Raw genomic sequence first — 18,025 nt, 5'->3', positions numbered from 1 at the left:
ACCCCACAAAACCCTCCTCTGGGGGCTGCTCCAGGAAAGTAGAAACTCCAAATGCCCCACATGGCACATGAGGCCCCAGGACCCATTCTGACCTTCCACTCAATGCCAGGGGTGCCCTGTCTCCGACTAAACCAGGCGGGCCTCCTCTGTAACTCCATCCGTTTCCTCTGCCTGCCTTATCATCCACCCCCTTCAAGGCCCAACAAACCTCGAACCTCAATTCATTCTTTGGAGGACTTTTTTTTGTGGGGGGTCCTGCCCTGCTCCACCAGCACTAGGCCCCGGTCCAGTGGATACCGCTGACTTCCCTGTGCTGAGCCCAAGACAGGGCTGGCCTCACAGAGGTGTCATGCGAGTGTGCGTGGCACTGGGGGCAGGTGGACCTGGCAACCCTGGAGGAGATGCCAGTTGCAGGAGAGGCACGAATAACCCCAGAGAGAATCCAAATTCTATTCAGCTTCATGCAGAGGCAGGGCAAGGGCTCTACGACTGATAACACTGACCCAGCGGCCAAACAGCTCTCTGGTCGGTCACCTGACTGCCGACCGTGACAGACTTCTGCTTCCTTTGCCCTGTGAGCCTAGGAGAGAAGGCCCTCTGTAGGGGAGAGAGATGGGCTGCTTCTCTTCCAGCAGTACCAGGCTAACAAGAAAACGGTTGGCAGTGAGCCTGGGGGGGTGGGGGGTGGGCATGTTTCCCTCACATGTGTCCCTGCTCTTAGCTGAGCCCTCAATAAACACTTGCTGAATGGGTGGATGATGTCCAGGTCCCCCAAGAATGTGGCTGGGCCGCCTGACACTGCCAGGGACTGGTGTGGGCAGAGAGCTGGGATTATTCCTGAGCCACAGATAATCCCCCCAATCCAGAAACCACCTGGACAGCAGCAGTTGGCTGAACCGAGCCGCATCCGTGCTTGCCTGCTGAGGCTGCCGCTGATTTCACGACATTTCCCCGTGGCCAGAAAACAGATCTCCAAATTAATCATCATTTCGATCCTGACGGGCGTGTGACAGCCGCCCAGGGAAGGTCTGTCTGTCCATCCTTTCAGGGCAGGCTCCCTGTGAGGCGATTAACCGCTCGGCTCTTTCTGTCGGGGCCTTTTTCCCTTTTTGGTACTTTTATCACGGAAAATTCCAAACATACCGGAAACGGGGAGAAAAACAAGGATAAGGCACCCCCCTCCCCCCGGGCAGGTAGTATTTCGGGAATTACCAACACATCCTCAGGTCCTGTTTTTTTAAAAAAAACAAAAAAAACGCAGTCCTTGAGGCACATCCTAGTTCTCAATTCGTTTCACGCTTCGGCTCAGGACCCACTGGATCCCTGTGGGGGTCCCTCCACCGCGCCCACGCCCCCGCCCCCCTTCCAGCACCTCGATCGCCCTAGCCGGCCCCCAGCCACCGGCCCGCGGGTTCGGAACCGACTTCTAGGAAACACAAAGCGACCCCGTGCGGCCCGCCCCCGCCTCCTCCTCCTCCTCCTCCTCCTCCTCCTCCTCCTCTTCCCGCACGGTGTGGGTCACCGCGGCCCCGTGGCGAGCTGACCCCCCCCCCCACGCCGGCGGCCGGCGGTGATGCACGAGTGAGTGTGTCCGCGCGCGGCCGCGGAGCGCGCGGGGCGCCGCCCGCCACTTCCTCTCCCCGCGGCTGACTAAGGCCGCCCGCCCCGGGGGCGTGGCCAGCGCCGAAGGGCAGCCCAGCGCGGGCCTTATATGGGCAGCCACGTCACGGGCCGCTCGCTCATTCACATAAAACGCGGCGCCGCCGGCGGAATCCCCGGCTTTCTGGGGCGGCGAGCGGCCGGGGCTGTGGGCGAGAGCGCGCGCGTGCGGGGCGGGAAAGCCAGAGTCGCGCGGCCGCTCGCTCGGGCGCCGGGCTCGGTCCGCGTTCCGGAGCGTCGCCGGCGGCGCCACCCTGGCCGTAGGCACCTGCGGGCCGCTGGGCGGCGGCGGCAGCGGCGGCGGCGGCGGCGACATGAAGGTCACGTCGCTCGACGGGCGCCAGCTGCGCAAGATGCTCCGCAAGGAGGCGGCGGCGCGCTGCGTGGTGCTGGACTGCCGGCCCTACCTGGCCTTCGCCGCGTCCAGCGTGCGCGGCTCGCTCAACGTCAACCTCAACTCGGTGGTGCTGCGGCGGGCCCGCGGCGGGGCCGTGTCTGCGCGCTACGTGCTGCCCGACGAGGCGGCGCGCGCGCGGCTGCTGCAGGAGGGCGGCGGCGGCGTGGCGGCCGTGGTGGTGCTGGACCAGGGCAGCCGCCACTGGCAGAAGCTGCGCGAGGAGAGCGCCGCGCGCGTCGTGCTCACCTCGCTGCTCGCCTGCCTGCCCGCCGGCCCGCGCGTCTACTTCCTCAAAGGTGAGCGCGTCGGGGGGGCTCCGGGGTGTGCGCCCCCGCGCCCTGGACCGCCGAGCCGGGAGAGGGCTGCGCTTTGGCGTGGGATGGGATGGGAGGGGGGCGCGTTAGGTGCTGAGTGCGTCTCGGATGGGGGCTCCGGGGTGTGCGTCCCCGGGCCCCTAGATCCCGGGACCGGGGGTGGGCTGCACTTTAGGGTGAGATGGGGGGGGGGGGCGTTAGATGCTGAGCGCGTCTCTGATGGGGGCTCCGGGATGTGCGCCCCCGCGCCCTAGACCGCTGAGCCGGGAGAGGGCTACATCTTGGGGTGGGATGGGGGACGCGTTAGGTGCTGAGCGCGTCTCGGGGCTCTCCGGAGTGTGCGCCCGTCGCCCCGCTCCCTAGACCCCGGAGCCAGGGGAGGGCTGCACTTTGGGGTGGGGATGGGGATGGCGTTAGAGGTTGAGCACGACTCAGGGGGGAGGGCGCTCCGGCATGCGATCCGAGGTGTGCGCCCCCGCGCCCGGGAGCCGGGAGCCGGGAGCCGGGAGAGGGCTGCATCTTAGGGTGGGATGGGGGGGTGCGTTAGGTGCCGAGCGCGTCTCGGGGGGCTCCGGGATTTGCGCCCCCACGCCCTAGACCCGGGAACCGGGTCAGGGCTGCACTTTGGGGTGGGATGGAGGACGCGTTAGGTGCTGAGCGCGTCTCGGGGGGGCTCCGGCACGCGCTCCTGTGTGTGCGCCCCCCGCGCCCTAGACCCCGGAACCCGGGGAGGGCTGCACTTTGGAGTGGGATGCGGCGCGTTCAGTGCGGAGCTTAGGGAGGGCACTGCCCCTTTCGGGGAGTTCCCCCCCCCCCAACCTCCCCTCGCCACCCGCGTTCCTAGAAAGCGCCAGGGCCGCCTGGCCGGGTGGGGTTGGCGACGCAGCTGGGGGCGCTGCTGCTTAGCACTTTGGGGGAGAGTCCCCCCTCGGCGCGTGCCGGGCGCGAGCTCTGCAGCTCTGGCTCGATCCAGCTCCGGACTCTTGAGGCGTCGGGATGAGGCTGATCTTGGAGGGATCTGCGGGTCGTGACCCTCATCCCCCTCCTCCTTCCCGCCCTCTCCCCCTCCCCCACCCCACCCCACCCCCGGATCGGGGCGCCCTGGTGTCCCCTGGCCTCCGGCCTGGACAATTACGAAAGCGAGTCCGTATCTCGCCGACCCCTCTTGGCTTTTTGACCCTGGCGAGCACCCTCCTCTTCCCTCCCATTCGTTTTATTGCTTTTTTTTTTTTTACTGTTTTCGTCCGGCCTTTAACTACCTCCCACCCAGCCTTGCCCCCAATTCTCCTCCCTGGCGTTTTCTTTCGCCTCAAAGTATAGATGGTAGCTTTCCCACCCTTTTCGCCTTCTGTCTTCTCCATGTCCCCCCAAAAAACGGTCCCCAGCGGATCCCAGCTGGAGCCCGAGGCGGGTGACCTAAGAGGGGCGTCCCGTGCAGTGGCGGTTGTCCATCCCTTTTGATTTAAGACCCCCCCCCCAGAAGCCGGGTCAGCGGTTTGTCCACTTCTCCTGTTGCCCACATCTCCCGTTGGGGAGCCAACTTTGACTTGTGGAGGGGGTGGGGGATTGGCTCTGGCTCTCAAACGCCAGAGCATTGATTTCTGGGTCATCACTTCCTGTGCCGGTTCCAGTCTTGTATCTGAGCCTTTTATAAAGCGAATAATACAGAAGCCTGGTCTGCAATGCGGAGATGAGAACCCCAGGGCCCTGTAGCTTTAGCGCAGACGCCTGCATGGAACAGTGATGTAGTTCAGAACTCGGGTGCAGTTTGCTGAGTTGGGACCCTCTTTTTAAAACATGCACGGGGTCCGGAGATACTGCTTTTGAAACTGAATGCATGCGTTGCACGCTGGATGCCGGTTTCAAACCAGACACGGAGCCAGGAGTAACCCCTGAGCGCTGCTGGGAGTGGTCAAAAAAATAGAAAAAAATTTTTTTTAAATTAATAAAACATGTACCTTGGAGAATTTCACACTCCAGGCCAGATTCCAGAGGCGCTGGGGCTTAGCAGCTCGCACTGCTAGCTATTAGCACCTCGAGCAAACTCCCTCCTGTTGGTTCCTGTTGGGGAAATAGCAGCGGCAGATGATAATCCTCCTTCCTTTTGCAGTCTCAGCACCCCCCTGTGAGGCCAGGATGAGGGATGCCCTCCGAGCTCTGTAGAGGTTTCCCACGTGTCCTCTGATTTCTGTCTCTTCCTGATGTGGTTTTTGTCTCCTATTCTTAGCAGTGAGTACAGGAAAAGCTTCCGCCTCTCAGGAGCATGAAAGACATGTTCCAGGAAACTCCTCCGGTCCTGCCTCTGCTCCCCACCCTCTCCAGGGGAGGCCATGCTCCTGATAGAAGTTATTGCCATAGGAAGTGGGCGTCTTTATAGACCACCGTCTCAGGGAAATTAATGTCTGAAATGTTTTGGAATTATTGGTGGGGGGGAGGGGAAGGCGGCACTCCATGCTCTGCTTAGGGCTTAGTCCTTCCTGCCTCTGAGTTCAGGGCTTACTCCTGCCAGTGCCCCAGGGACCATTTGAGGTACCAGGGATCAAATCCAAGTTGGCCATGGGCAAGGCAAGTACCTTATCTGCTGTATTATCTCTCCAGCCCCTGAAATGATTTGGTTTTTCATTTGTTTGGGGGCCACACTTGGTTGTGCTCAGACCTTACTCCTGGCTCTGCACTGGGGGATCACTCCTGGTGGGCTTAGTGAACCTTAAGGCGTGCTGGGGATGGAACCTGGGTCAGCCACGTGCCTGGCAGGCACCTTACCTCCTGAATTACTGGTCCAATCCCTAAAATGGGTTTTTAAGGGAAGTAACATACACAAATTAAAAGTGTGAACATTTAGAAGGCTCTCATATAGCTAGATATAGATATACCCCTCGCCCTCACTTTGGTGACGGGAATCAAACCCCAGGCCCAGGTCCCACACGTCTAAGGCAATTGTGCTACTGCTGAATTACATTCCGGGCCCTGTTTCATGCTCTCCCTGGCCCCCGTGGGTCGTGGGTCGCTTCACTATTTGAAGCAGTGTGCACGTGTGCAGAATACATCTTGTCCATATGCTTTTGAGTGTGTACTGTCTTTCAGTACGAGAATTGTGAGGTTGACAATGATGTGCTTTTTAAGTTTCAGAGGAAATTACATAATATCTACCTTTATAACACTAGTAAACTTCATGCTGGTGCCAAAAATTTTGTTTGTTTGTTTGTTTGGGGGCCACGCCTGATACTGCTTGGGGTTTATGCCTGGCCTGGTGCTTGGCAAAGCCACGTGGTACCAAGGGTTGAACACAGGGCTCTGCCACATGCCAGGCCTGGGCCCCAGCCCCTTGAACCATCTTCCTGATTCAAAAGAATTGTTTTTTACACTAACCTTAACCTCCAGACCCCCCCAACCCTCCCAAAAAAAAGAGGGCTGAGGAGATCACTCAAAGGGGAGGCCCCAGGTTTGATCCCTGGGCCTGATCTGTCAGATCCCACTGCTGGGATCAGGTGGCATGGTGCCCTAGCCCCAGAGCGCTGCCGGAAGGGCGTCCCCTGCGAAAAGCCTGCCAACGAGAAGACGATCCGTGTGTATTACACAGGGTGTCCGTGCCCCAGCTCGCCCTGGTAACATGGCGATGAACCCAAGCAGAATCTCTCTGACGGGAGCCAAAATCAGTCCCAGAAGTGGCAGGCCCAGTGAGGCAGCGGAGAGGAATGTTCTGTTTCTCCACGCCTCTGATGGGAGTGGGTGAAAGCCTTCTAATCTGGAGGACTCCTCCTGACCCCGGCTCGCAGGAGCAGGGCAGGGCTGTTTATCTGTCCCTCACCTACACTGAGACTCTTTGTCTGCCTGCCTTCTCGTCAGCAGGCAGGCTTAGCCCACACCCCAGCGTCCCGCCTGTCCTCCCGTGGCCACCTCTTAAGTGCTCTATTTAAAGCCTAGTGACGGGGATGGCTTTTCTTTCCCAAGCTTCTTATTCCACATTCCTGTCCCACAGCCCTGGGATTGATTCCTGGAACCCAAAATGTTATAGGCACAGGAAGTGGCTTCCTAAGTAGGGACCCGTCTTCTGCGGAAGCTGGGGGCCCTTGAAGATAGAATTTCCTCTGCCTGCTAGCAGGGAGAAGGGTGCTACTGAGGACCGGGGAGTCAAGGAGGCTCGGGCCAGCGAGAGCTCCGAGCACAGGCTTTGCACGTGGGAGGCCTGGGTTCAATCCCCAGCACCCCGTGGTGCCCTGAGCACTACCAGGAGTAACCCTTGAGCATCAAGGCTTAGAGTAACCCCTGAGCACTGTGGGGTGTGGCTCAACAACAAATAACATCAAAAAGAAATCAGCCCACACAGACCTCTGCTTCCTTTGTGCCCCTCTGTGGTCTGATCCCCTCTCGTCCCCACCAGGCCTACGGGCATCGGACAGGACTGGACCCATCTGGGGGCCAGAGGACAGTTGGTGAAGAAGGATTTAGGGGTATTAACGGGGGTGGGGGCAGTTCCCCGGAGCTGAGAGGAAGCAGTAATGGCACCGTGACTCATTCTACGAATTGGCTGCAGCTATGAGCGGGATCAAGATGGCCTTGTAATCCATTAACCCTTTGGCTACCGGCAGGGGCTGAAAAGAGGCACGCTGTGGTCCATGGTGCGGGGTTGGGGCTGTGTCAATACCAACAGGACACAAAAAGGAGGGCACTGGGGGGAAATACATGTTTTACAGATGTTTATTTGGGTGGGTGTTTTTGGTTTGGTTTGGTTTGGTTTGCATGCTTATTTTTTGGTATGGTTTGGGGGCTGCACCCAGCAGGGCTCAGGACTTGGTCGTGTCTCTCTGCACTCAGGGATCACTCCCGGTGGGGCTCTGTGGGGTATTGGGGGTTGCACCCTGGTAGGCCACGTGCAAGGCAAGCACCCTGCCCATTGCACTGTCACTCTGGGCCCCCTCAGGATGCATATTTCATTGATGTTTTGACGCCACGTGAATCTTCTTGGCCAGAAAAATGTGCCTTTCCTGGAGCCTCTGGGAAGCACATTAGCTTGCTTTGGGTTGGAAACCCAGGGTTTCCTCAGGCAAGACCGGCCGCTTTACCCAGCAGCCCTCACTGTTCTGAGGGCGCAGAAAGGCAGGTTTTCACTGGAGTCACCCCATCTGCTCCCCTGCTTGAGGAGGCTTTTTTATATGTTCACATTTTTGTGACTTGACCCAATTGTCATTTTACCATAAGTGATCCTCCTAGGGAGCCATAGCACAGCGGGTAAGGCGTTTGCCTTGCACGTGGCTGACCCGGGTTCGATTCCTCCGTCCCTCTCAGAGAGCCCGGCAAGCTACCCGTGGAGTATTTGATATGCCAAAAACAGTAACAACAAGTCTCACAAGGGAGTCATTACTGGTGCCCGCTCGAGCAAATCGATGAACAACAGTGCTTTAGAAAACTCAGACCTGCCAGGAATTGATTTAAGGGTGGGGGGCGGGGATTAGTTGGGTGTCGAAGGTCAGGAAGGAGGTTAATACAGAGGTGGAAAGGGAGGGTGATTGGTTTTCCTTGGGGGCGCTAGGAGTTGAGTTGGAAGGCTATTCCACCAGTTTGGCTTGGAAGGCAATTCTCTCAGTGGATGATTGTCAATCAGCGTGCTCTTTAGCACCTTGGGAGTGAGGAAGGGCCTGGCTGTTTGATTGTTCTGAGTTGAAAGCCCCTGTTGGCCTTACCAGCCCCCAGTCCCTTATGAGTGGACATGGCTCCATCTGTGACCTGCTGTGGGCCAAGGAGGCGCACATGAACGTAGGAGTCTCCTTCCTCCCGTAGGTTAATGAAAGTCTGCACAGTCACACCTGGGCTTTCGGTAAATGAGAAGCTTGCTTTTGTTTTCTAGAGGGATTTGGTTAATATTTGCCTGATATTAGATATCCCCTTTCACAATTTGAAGTTCTTCTGATAGACACAGAAGGCTAATCATTACCTCTCTGAGCTCTAGATTTGGGGGTGGGGGTGGGGGGGCTAGCAGGGATTGAACCCGAGTCTGCGTGCACAGCATGCCTTTCACCACCGAGCCGCGTTTCCAGTCTAGGGTTGATTCTCAGGGTTTTTTTGGGTAGCTGTGTATAGTTCATTTATTTTGATTTTTGGGGCCACACCCGGCAATACTCAGGGGTTACTCCTAGCTCTGCACTCAGGAATTAATCCTGGCGGTGCTCAGGGGACCGTATAGGATATTGGGGATTGGACCTGGGTAAGCGGCGTGCAAAGCAAGCACTCTACCCGCTCTGTGCTCTCTCTCTAACCCCCAACTTGTATTTTAAGGTTGCTCATTGATTTTACTCGGTTTCGAAAATATAATTGTCATCTGTCTTAGTTTTGTAGTTCTCACTCCTTTATACTCGGAGTATTGATTAACCCTTGGCATGTTTTTTTTTTCCTGACAGCCTGAGAAATCAATGCTTACATCTGTCTCACCCCCTCCTTTTTTCATTCCTCGTAGGGGGTTATGAGACTTTCTACTCTGAATATCCTGAGTGTTGCGTGGATGTAAAACCCATTTCACAAGAGAAGATTGAAACCGAGAGAAGCCTCATCAGCCCGTGTGGGAAACCAGTGCTCAACATCAGCTTCCGGCCGGCGTATGACCAGGTAGGGGGTGGAGACGCGAAGGGGGTGCCCGGCTCCTGGCTCTTCCTTCCCCGGCGCCCTCGCGCTTCCTCCGCGCCCCAGCCGTGGCTGGTTATTTTGCAGAGCAGGGTGTTGGCAGGGGCCTGGAGCTTCAGAGAGCTTCTGTTGCTTGCCAGCTGGAGTTTCCATCCAAGAGTTCATGGCTTCCTTCCAGCGAACAAGCTGACAAGCGCAAACGAGCCTCAGGATGTACGGCAGCTTCTGGAGAAAAGGGGGAAGTGAGAGATACATTATTAGCTGGCCTGGGAGGTGCCGAGAAACCTTGAAATATGGGCTCAGGTTTCCCTGAAGGCCTTTCTGGGCTGACTTTTGGGCTGCCTGTGTTGATCTCTCTTAATTATTCATGCTCGGTACTTTCTGAAAGGCCCAGCCCAGGGCCTGTCCAAGGTGTGCCCTGTTGGCTTGGGAGGGGGACAGGCTGAGGAGGAAGAGTGATGAGGAAGACACTGCTGTTTGGGTCGCTAAAAATTCAGCTCCTCCCAGCGTTCCGAACGCCTCCATTTCCTTAAGCTCTGGCATCAAGAAATCCATGGGATGCTTGAACTGCACGTGGCTATGCACGCACACATGGATGTTTTTCCTTCAAAGACTTGCACGTGCTGGGGGCCGGGGATGTGTCCCCGTGGGAGAGCGTGTCCCCGCCTTGCCTGAGGCCTGTGTTCCTGCCCCTGGCACGAGGGGAAAGAGGACAGAGGATTGTTCGCTGCAACAATTTGTTAAAGGAAGAGTAAGATGGAAGGCTATGACGCAGGAGGATGAGGGAAAGACAGGCGAGGATCCAGTTCTGAGAATCCTGAGCCTACAGTCCCCTCGCCCGGTTCGCAAAGGCAGCGCTGTGCTGTGGGTACGGAGGCAATGGGTTTGCTGCAAATCTAGCAGCTGCGTTCAGGGCCACATGGCACCAGAAGCCTCCTCTCAACCTGTCCTGACTCTTTCCATGACCTAGTTCTTGGATTTTCCACCCCTGGTCTTGGAAGCAGGCCCATTCCGGGCTCCTGACTCCATCAGAGGAGCCTTTCTCGCTATCCCCCCCTCGAATAAGGCTGCATCCAGCTCCTAAGAAGGAAGAGAGAGTTTGCCGCTAAGAAGCTCGTGGTCTGCCCCAAGCAGAGAGAGCTCTGTCCCTGGGGACGAACTTCGGAGAGTAGCCAGGTGACCTTTGAATGAAGGGGCTCTGTGGTCAGGAAGCCTCTGAGTGTGGCAGGGTGCCAAGATTATCATTGTGTTTGTTTTCCCTCATTAAATGCATGCCATGGATGAGGAGCCCTCAACTTTGAAGCCACGGGCATCCCGCCCAGCTGGATTTCTGCTTGTTTGTTTGGGTTGTGTTTTCCCCAGTTTCCCAGAAAGTGAAAGAGAAACAAGAATTGGCAGGATGTTGTGAAAGCACGGCAGATCTGTTCTTAGGCCAAGTGGGGAGGCCCTGATGAGTCCCCAAGGCTTATCTGGGGAACCCCTCGTGTCACTTCTCAGCAGTGCTGTGTATTGAGAGAAGAGGCGAGAGCGTGCTAACCTTTGGGGTTTCTGCCGCCCTTGCAGTCTGCCTTCAAGTCTGAACGGAAGACTCAGAAAAGGAAAGATACGGTTTTGGGGGTGCTGCGGGCCGAGCTGTAGAGGAAACAGGAGAGGGCCAGTGTGTGGGCGTTCTCCAGGCACCCCGGAGAGGGAGGAGATCTGAGTCGGAGGGGAACCGGGGGGCTGCTGTCTGGCTAATCAAACGCTGCTGCTTCCATTCCGACCTTTTGTAAAATTCCCTGTCACTGCCTTCCCAGTGGCCCCACCAGCCTTTGCTTCAACGCTTCTTAGAAAAGGAAGAGCGAATGCCCCTTGCCTGCGGGGTCAGTTGAGCCCCATCCCGGCGCGCCCCTTTTCCCGGTCACGGGCCTGCCAGAGCGTTTCCTCAGAGCGTTTCCTCTCCTGCCCTCCCCCGTTCCCGCCCAGGAAAAGGAAACAGGAAGCAGAGGGATGAGATGAAGAAGGCCCCTGCGGCCAGCCCCGTGTGCCCCCCCACCCCTGCTGAGCCCCCTTGTTGCAGCTCTATAAATGCCCCCAGAGCCCGAGCCCCTGCTAGCCCGCTGTTCCCTCGCCTCTGCCTCCCCGCTGAGTGGGAGAAACCTCCTTAACTAGAAACCTGATGTGTGGGCGGCCCCTTGTAGCGTGAGGACCTAAGTTGTTTCTCACAGAAACTCTGAAGGTCCAACCCCGTATGTATGGAAAAGATTACGTGGGGGAAGGCCCCCTTCCTGGTTTGTAGCAGTGTTCCTCAAGATTCTGGGTAGACCATGGTCATTTCAGCTTCCGGAAGCACCTTCTGGGGTGTGTGTTTGGGGGGGGCGGGTAGGGGGAAAGTTTCGATCTCAGAAAGCTGGATCCGTCCTAGGGTCAGCAGCATCCGATGAAATACACTGTAGGAAACATCAGGGTTAGACCAGGGAGATAACACAAGGGGTTGAGGCACTTGCCTTGCTCACAGCCCACCATGGTTCAGGCCCTGGCACTGCCAGGAGGCCCTGAGCACCGCTGGGTGTGTGGCGCGGTTCCACCCCCGACCCCAAGTAGATAAAAGCATCAGGGGCAGGCCCAGGATTTCCTGGGCTTATGTACCCCGAGACTCAGAGCAGCCGGACTCGGCGTAGACCTCGAGGCCTCCCAACTCACTGATGCTCCGTATCCTAATCCACTCAGGATGGCACTGTGTCTCACGCCGCCACACGTGTGGGACAAGGGAAGGGCCCGCTGTGTGGGGTTCCCGGTCCCTGAGTCAGAAGGGTCGGAGTTTGCCTGGGAGGGAGGCTGCACTCAGGGCCCTGACTGAGCGCTGAGCCTGGAAATCAGGAAGGGAAGCCCCTCTTCTAAGAGCGGGGAGCGAGCGCCCAGTCAGCGTGCGTGTCAGGCGTGTAGGAGGTCTGGGTCTGCTTGGCCCCCATGTGCTGCTGGGAACAGCTCCCCTCAGCCCCCCGGAACTGAGGGGAAAAAAAAAACCACCACCCAAAGCCCAGGGTTGATGTGTTTCCTCTCAGCCGAGCTCACCCGGTTGTCCTCTGTCCTTGCCTTCAGGGTGGCCCGGTTGAAATCCTCCCGTTCCTCTACCTGGGGAGTGCCTACCACGCGTCCCAGTGCGAGTTCCTGGCCAACCTGCACATCACGGCGCTGCTGAACGTGTCGCGGAGGCCCTCCGAGGCCTGCACCAGCCACCTCCACTACAAATGGATCCCCGTGGAGGACAGCCACACGGCCGACATCAGCTCCCACTTCCCGGAGGCAATAGACTTCATCGGTAGGTCTGGCTGCCGCAGCCCCCTGGCCACCCCCGACTCGCCCCGTCGTCCTGAGGGGGGCGCCTCCCTGGAGGAAAAAGCCCCGTTGTCTGTGCCTGTCCCTAAGGCTTGCAGCCGAGAAGGAGTGCTGCCACCAAAGGCAGGAGGGGGAGGACTCAGCAGCTATTCATAGGAGCCTGAATTTGCCAGATAAATGAATGAATAGGATTGTGTGGCGCGCCTCGCAGCCACGCTTGTCATTGTTCCGAGCCGGGTGGGTAGCCCAGTGGTCTGCGCTCGAGGCACCCTACAAGGGCAGCAGGGGCGGGACGGCACCGCCCTCGCTGGGCCTCCGTGTGGGCCGGAATATTTTTCAAAGGAAGCAGAAGGCTGGGGCGCACGCCTCTTTCACACGGAGCCCCAAGGGCCCCTGGAAGCTTTCTGCAGTTCTTGGCAGACAGACCGCTTTGGGGGCAATTTGTTTTGCGTTTTCAACTAATTTTGGATCAAAGATAGCACTTGCCTCAGCTTCATGCTTTTAGAAACAGAAACGTTGGCGTCTTTGGAAAATCCAGGAGGCATGAGGCTATCGCGTTTCCTCCACAGGACGGGCCTGAAATCCAGGGCCGAGGCCACCGGCGTCTCTGCCAGGGAGAGGACTGGAGGCCTCGGGGTCCCAAGTGCTTATGGGGTCTGGGATTTGCCATCCGGCCTCTCCCGCCTCTATACCTCTCTCTCTTCAGGATTTTTCTCCCTGAAATCTCCAAGCACCGCTTCCCAAGCCCATGGGCTTGCTCCCTCCCCCCTGCACCTGCCTCTTGAACTTGCATAATTGTCAAAGCTAAAACATGATTTCCTTGTATCTTGTTCTGAGAGCTGTTGAGCTTCGTGAGAGTTTCTTAGTGCGGGTGGCCATGAACGGGCTGCTTCCCAGGCTCAAGAGTAAGTCCTCTCTACGTGTCGCACACGATGTCAGCCCCAGAGGAAGCCATCTGTGAGAAACATGAAGGCCAAGCCTGTCGTGTCCCGTGCAGTCTCCTGAGAGGCAGCCAGAATGATGGGTTCAGGCTTGGAACCCGGACTCGGCTCTCCGTCTCCCTGGGAATGCCTGGCCCTTCTTAGCCTGTTACTTAATTACCTAGATAGCTACCCGGTGAGGTCACGAAGCCCGCCCCCACCCAGTTCCCAGGAGCCGCTCCATCCTGTGTGCACGTCGTGTCTGTACACCAGCACGCAAACCCACAGCATCTGGAAGGCTCAGGAAGCATTCCCCCGCCGCCCCCGGCTTCGTTGCCTGAGAGTGAGAGAGACCTGGCAGCGATGCAGGCTAGGCAGGGCGAGCGCTCAGCCCTGGGCGCAAGCTTGGCTGCAGGAGACACCAGAAGGAGACCACAGCATGGTCCCACAGCCCCGCCGGAAGCACTCTGGGCTCTTGAGTCACAACCTGAAATTGGGGTCTCCCCTTTGAACTAGTTCATAGGGACTTTTTATTTTTTGAGTCAAAGACTGAATTGGGGGGGAAGCGCCAATGTGTTACCCTGGGGTGCCCTTTGGGGTTTTCTAACGGGGAAACTCCAGGGTTCTTTCCTGACTCCTCAGAAACTTGATCTTGCAGGTTTTGCAGATTCATTTGCAAAATTCATAAACTTGAGGAGGGAGGGAGGTGGGTGATAGGATTAATTTTTCCTTTCAAGAAAAAAATTGGTTTGTTTTGGACCAAGCCCACCGAGTGGTATCAGGGGGCTTGCTCTTGGCTCTGCATTCAGGGATCACTCCTGGCAGGGCTCAGGGGACCACGTGGGGTGCCTGGAATTGAACCCAGGTCGATCATGTGCAAATCAAGCTCCCTGTCTGCTCTACTATCTCTCCAGCCCCACCTGAAAAAAAATAGAAGCATTTTGCCTTCCTCCCCGGGTGCTGGCGCATCTGACCTCCTGTGCCGCCAGTTTCCTTGGTCTAGATGTGTGCATGTGCTGAGTCTCACCCTGTTGGAGCGGTCATAGCTCTTGGTGGGCGAGAGGAGTGGATTAGAAGTGGGCATCCCTCCCTTTTGTCACGTTGAGCTGCAGAATGCCAGCCCACGGTGGTAGCTTTACAGCGGCTGCCATTGTGTGGAGTGGGGCTTGCGCAAGCCATTTCTACCCTCGTCTCATAAGCGTCACGGAGCCCAAGCTATAATTAGTGGCCGTGTTCTATTTATTGCATGTTTGGTGGTGGGAACCCTGGGAGCTGAGCCAAGCATCCCTCCCTGACATAACCAGACTGAGTGCCCAGGGAGCCCGTAGGCCTCCACCAGCTCGGGGATTAGGTCATCACCATTAGAATCAGACTCCGGGAGCTAGAAATTAGTTCTCCAAGCCAGTCTTTTGAGTTTGGAACCTTCTCAAAGAGAGGTGCCTTCCCCCGTGCTAACTTGATGCACCTTCTTAAACTCCCCTATGGGCCCCTGGGTGTAGTTGAAATCCCCGGGAAAGGGATGGTTTTAACTCTCACACCTCCAGCGAGGGTCTACGCCGGTATCCTGGATATCCTGGAGAGCAGAGAAGCACCTGTAAGATGTAGTAGGTTTGCTCCAGAGAGACAAAGTCAACTGGCTACAGCAAGTGCTTTGTACGCCAGTGGCCCAAATTTTGTCCCCAGTACCACACAGTGGTCCCCTGAGCACTGCCAAGTGTGGCTCAGAAAAAAAAATTGTAGGTTTGTGCTGGTTTGAGGCAGTGTTGGGAATTGAACCCAGGGCCTTCCCATGTGCGAGAACTATGCTTTAGGAGTGAGATACTCCTGCCCCTGACTGCTGTAAGATTGATGAAAGGCCTCCCCGGAGACAGGCTTTGGTAAGACCCCCGAAGCCTTCCTTGCCGGAGACTCGAGTCCGCTGTGGGAGACTGCAGGGGAGCAGAGGTGGTCTCCTAAGTGAGGTGCCTTTGCCGGTCAGGTCTGGGGTTTAGTCTCTGCCTTGAGGGTCCCAGCCCTTAACTCACGGCCTCTGTTTCCTTCCTTCCTTGCAGACTGTATCCGGGAAAAGGGAGGCAAGGTCCTGGTCCACTGTGAGGCGGGGATCTCGCGGTCGCCCACCATCTGCATGGCTTACCTCATGAAGACCAAGCAGCTCCGCCTGAAGGAGGCCTTCGACTACGTCAAACAGAGGAGGGGCGTGATCTCGCCGAATTTCGGCTTCATGGGCCAGCTCTTGCAGTACGAGTCCGAGATCCTGCCTTCCACGCCCACCCCGCAGGCGCCCTCCTGCCAGGGGGAGGCGGCCAGCTCTGCCTTCCTAGCCCATTTGCAGACACTGAGCCCCGAGCTGGAGCTGCCAAGCCCCTACTGCACATTCCCTACCTCAGCGCTGGCGCCGGCCCCCTCCCACTCGGCCGTCTCCGAGCTCGGCAGGGGCTCCAGGCCCACAGCCACGTCCTGCTAAGACCGGGGTGGGCGAAGCCGCCCGGGCCCAAGAACTACTGTGATTTCGTTTTTTTTGGTTTTTTGGTTTTTTTTTAAACTCGTGGACATTTCATACCTGTGCAATACTGAAGACTCCCTCACTCCATCCCGTGGTCCCGACGGGACAGTGAGTGGTCACCAGGCTTGCAAACGAACTTCGGACAGACCTCGGGGACCGGTTCTCGGGACCGAAGGAAGGCCAAGCCATGATGCGGGCGCAGCGCGTGCTGACTACTGGACTTGCAGAGCCCCCGTCCCGGGGCTGCCCGGTCCTCGCACCTCAGAGTTCGCCTTTTCATTTCAAGCGCAAGGCAATAAATATCCCGCTTCTGCGGGCCAAGAAAGCGGTTGCTTGACCAGGAGAAAAGGCAGTTTCAAAGCCAACTCATTTTGAAGGAAGCACAATTTCCACCATGTTTTTTGTCACTCTGGCAGTCCCCATATAAGTCTCCGTCACTTCACAGCACGAGCTCGATCACCGTGTAGTCAGGACAAGATCCTCCTGAGTCTGGGGGCACCAGCGCGGGCGCTGACTTGAACCTTCAGGTGTTTGTCAGCTGCTGCCGCCTCCTGCCCCTCGTTGACTCCCGTGGAGGTGGCTGGTTGAAGTGACAAGACGTCGACTGCCTCCGGGTTTCCTTGTCACCGAGGGTTTTCCCTGACCTTGAACTCGGGATGATTCTTCCTCATACTTGAACCTTTCTCATCGCTCCTCTCCTCAAAGCAATTCTTAAACGTCCTTTGCAAAGAGTTCTTCAACCATAGACCAAAAATCAGCTCTTTGAGGTGATGGCGGTGAGTGCCAGGAGAAAAAAGAGACCTCTAGTCCACGCCGGTGGCACTGAGGGGACCATTTTCCCAGCTTGCTGTCGAGTGTGCTGGTCTGTCTGTTGTGAACCCTTGTCTCCCTCCCTGCCCCTGGGGGTCGTCTCCAAGCTGTTGACTTTGGGAATTTTTCCGATCTCACGATGTGGTACTATTTTTTCCCCCCCTTTTTTTTCTTCTTTATTTTTTCTTTTTTTTTGTCTACAGGTTATTATCTCCAGGGGAAATGGCAATAATTTCCTACAATCCATATGAATGTGAAGAAAAGCAGTATGTTACTGGTTGTTTTTGTCGTTTTTTATATATATATATATAGATATATATAGTGCAAAATAAAAATAGCAAAAGAAAAAAAAGCTCTTCTTCATGTTTTGAATTGGGGTGAGGTGGCATTCATCTTTGTGCTCAAACCCAAGGCCTCATGCATCCAAGGACATCAACTTTCCACTCAGCTACACCCCAAGGTGAAAGTCCCTCTCCGTGGGGAGCCAGGCTACTTCCTGGGTCTCATTTCCAAGTGAGCGAGAGGTGTGGCAGAGGCTGTGCACCCACTCACCAGCCAGTGAACTTGATGACAGGAAATCCTGCTCATTTTCAGATCAGACCTTTCCCTAAGCTCCCTGGCTCGAGAGTCAAGAGCATTTGCTCACTCTGACCTTGAATTTTGCACTTCCCATCGATGAAACGAAAGTCCCCTTAAACCCACACTTCTCAGCACACGTAAGAGCCAAGCTTGTGGTCAGCCTCCTCCCTCCCTGTCATACTTGGCACTTGGCAGGTGTTCACTCAGGGGAGGTGAACCAAAGGGTCACCTTACCTGCCTGTCTCTCTCTTTTTACTCTTGGAACTAATGTTTCCAGCTCATTCCCTCAGATGTTGCTAAATAAGAAGTTCCTCCGTGAAAAGTTCGAAATCCCAAGGCTCAATCCACTTGCCTCCTGAGTAACTCCCTCGAGGTTGGTGGAAGAAGGAAGGAGCAGTATCATACAGTTTTCTCTCCATGCCACTTCTCGCCATGCCAGGCTAACGTGAGGACTCTTTCCTAATCGGAAGGGAACCAGGAATTGGCTAAAATGCATGCCACCCCCAGTCAGCGGGTCCCTGACACAAGGTCGAGTGGGGCCGGGGTGGGGTGTTCTAACCATGTCCTCAATTCTGGTGGGCCCAGAAGGCCTCCAGCTCTCTATGTGCCACGTTAGAAAGCAAGATGGCAGCCAGGGTCCACAGTTGCCCGGTTCTTCCTACACGTTCCACTTTGTAGACTTAAGGTTTGTTTCTCATGGGTCTGCCAAAGGTTCCTTGGAAAGCGCACAGGTCAGAAAGCCAACCAGACTGGACAGGCCCATTGCCTCAGCCCATGCCCCTGGCCTGCACAATCCAAGGAGTGCTTCCCCTGGAGAGCTGGAGTGTAGAGCACGGGCTAGAGAGAGAGCTCCTGGGCCCTTCGCCCTCACTCTGCCGCAAACTGCATTGCTGTGAAGCTAACCCCTGGC

General features: G+C 56.8%; 1 protein-coding gene across 1 annotated transcript; it reads left to right on the top strand.

Moving 5' to 3' along the window:
- The first annotated feature begins 1,773 nt into the window (after positions 1 to 1,773).
- Positions 1,774 to 16,888, top strand: DUSP5 (dual specificity phosphatase 5). The gene is made up of 4 exons (XM_004611974.2): positions 1,774 to 2,352; positions 8,822 to 8,970; positions 12,067 to 12,286; positions 15,275 to 16,888. The coding sequence occupies exons 1-4, from the start codon at positions 1,974 to 1,976 to the stop codon at positions 15,685 to 15,687; spliced, it is 1,161 nt and encodes a 386-aa protein (XP_004612031.2). The 5' UTR covers positions 1,774 to 1,973; the 3' UTR covers positions 15,688 to 16,888.
- The last annotated feature ends 1,137 nt before the right edge of the window (positions 16,889 to 18,025 follow it).

The sequence above is a fragment of the Sorex araneus genome, chromosome 11, assembly GCF_027595985.1.
Source record: "Sorex araneus isolate mSorAra2 chromosome 11, mSorAra2.pri, whole genome shotgun sequence".
Classification (NCBI taxonomy): Eukaryota; Metazoa; Chordata; class Mammalia; order Eulipotyphla; family Soricidae; genus Sorex; species Sorex araneus.
Note: the sequence above shows the minus strand (reverse complement) of the source record. Positions and strands in the feature narration are given on the sequence as shown.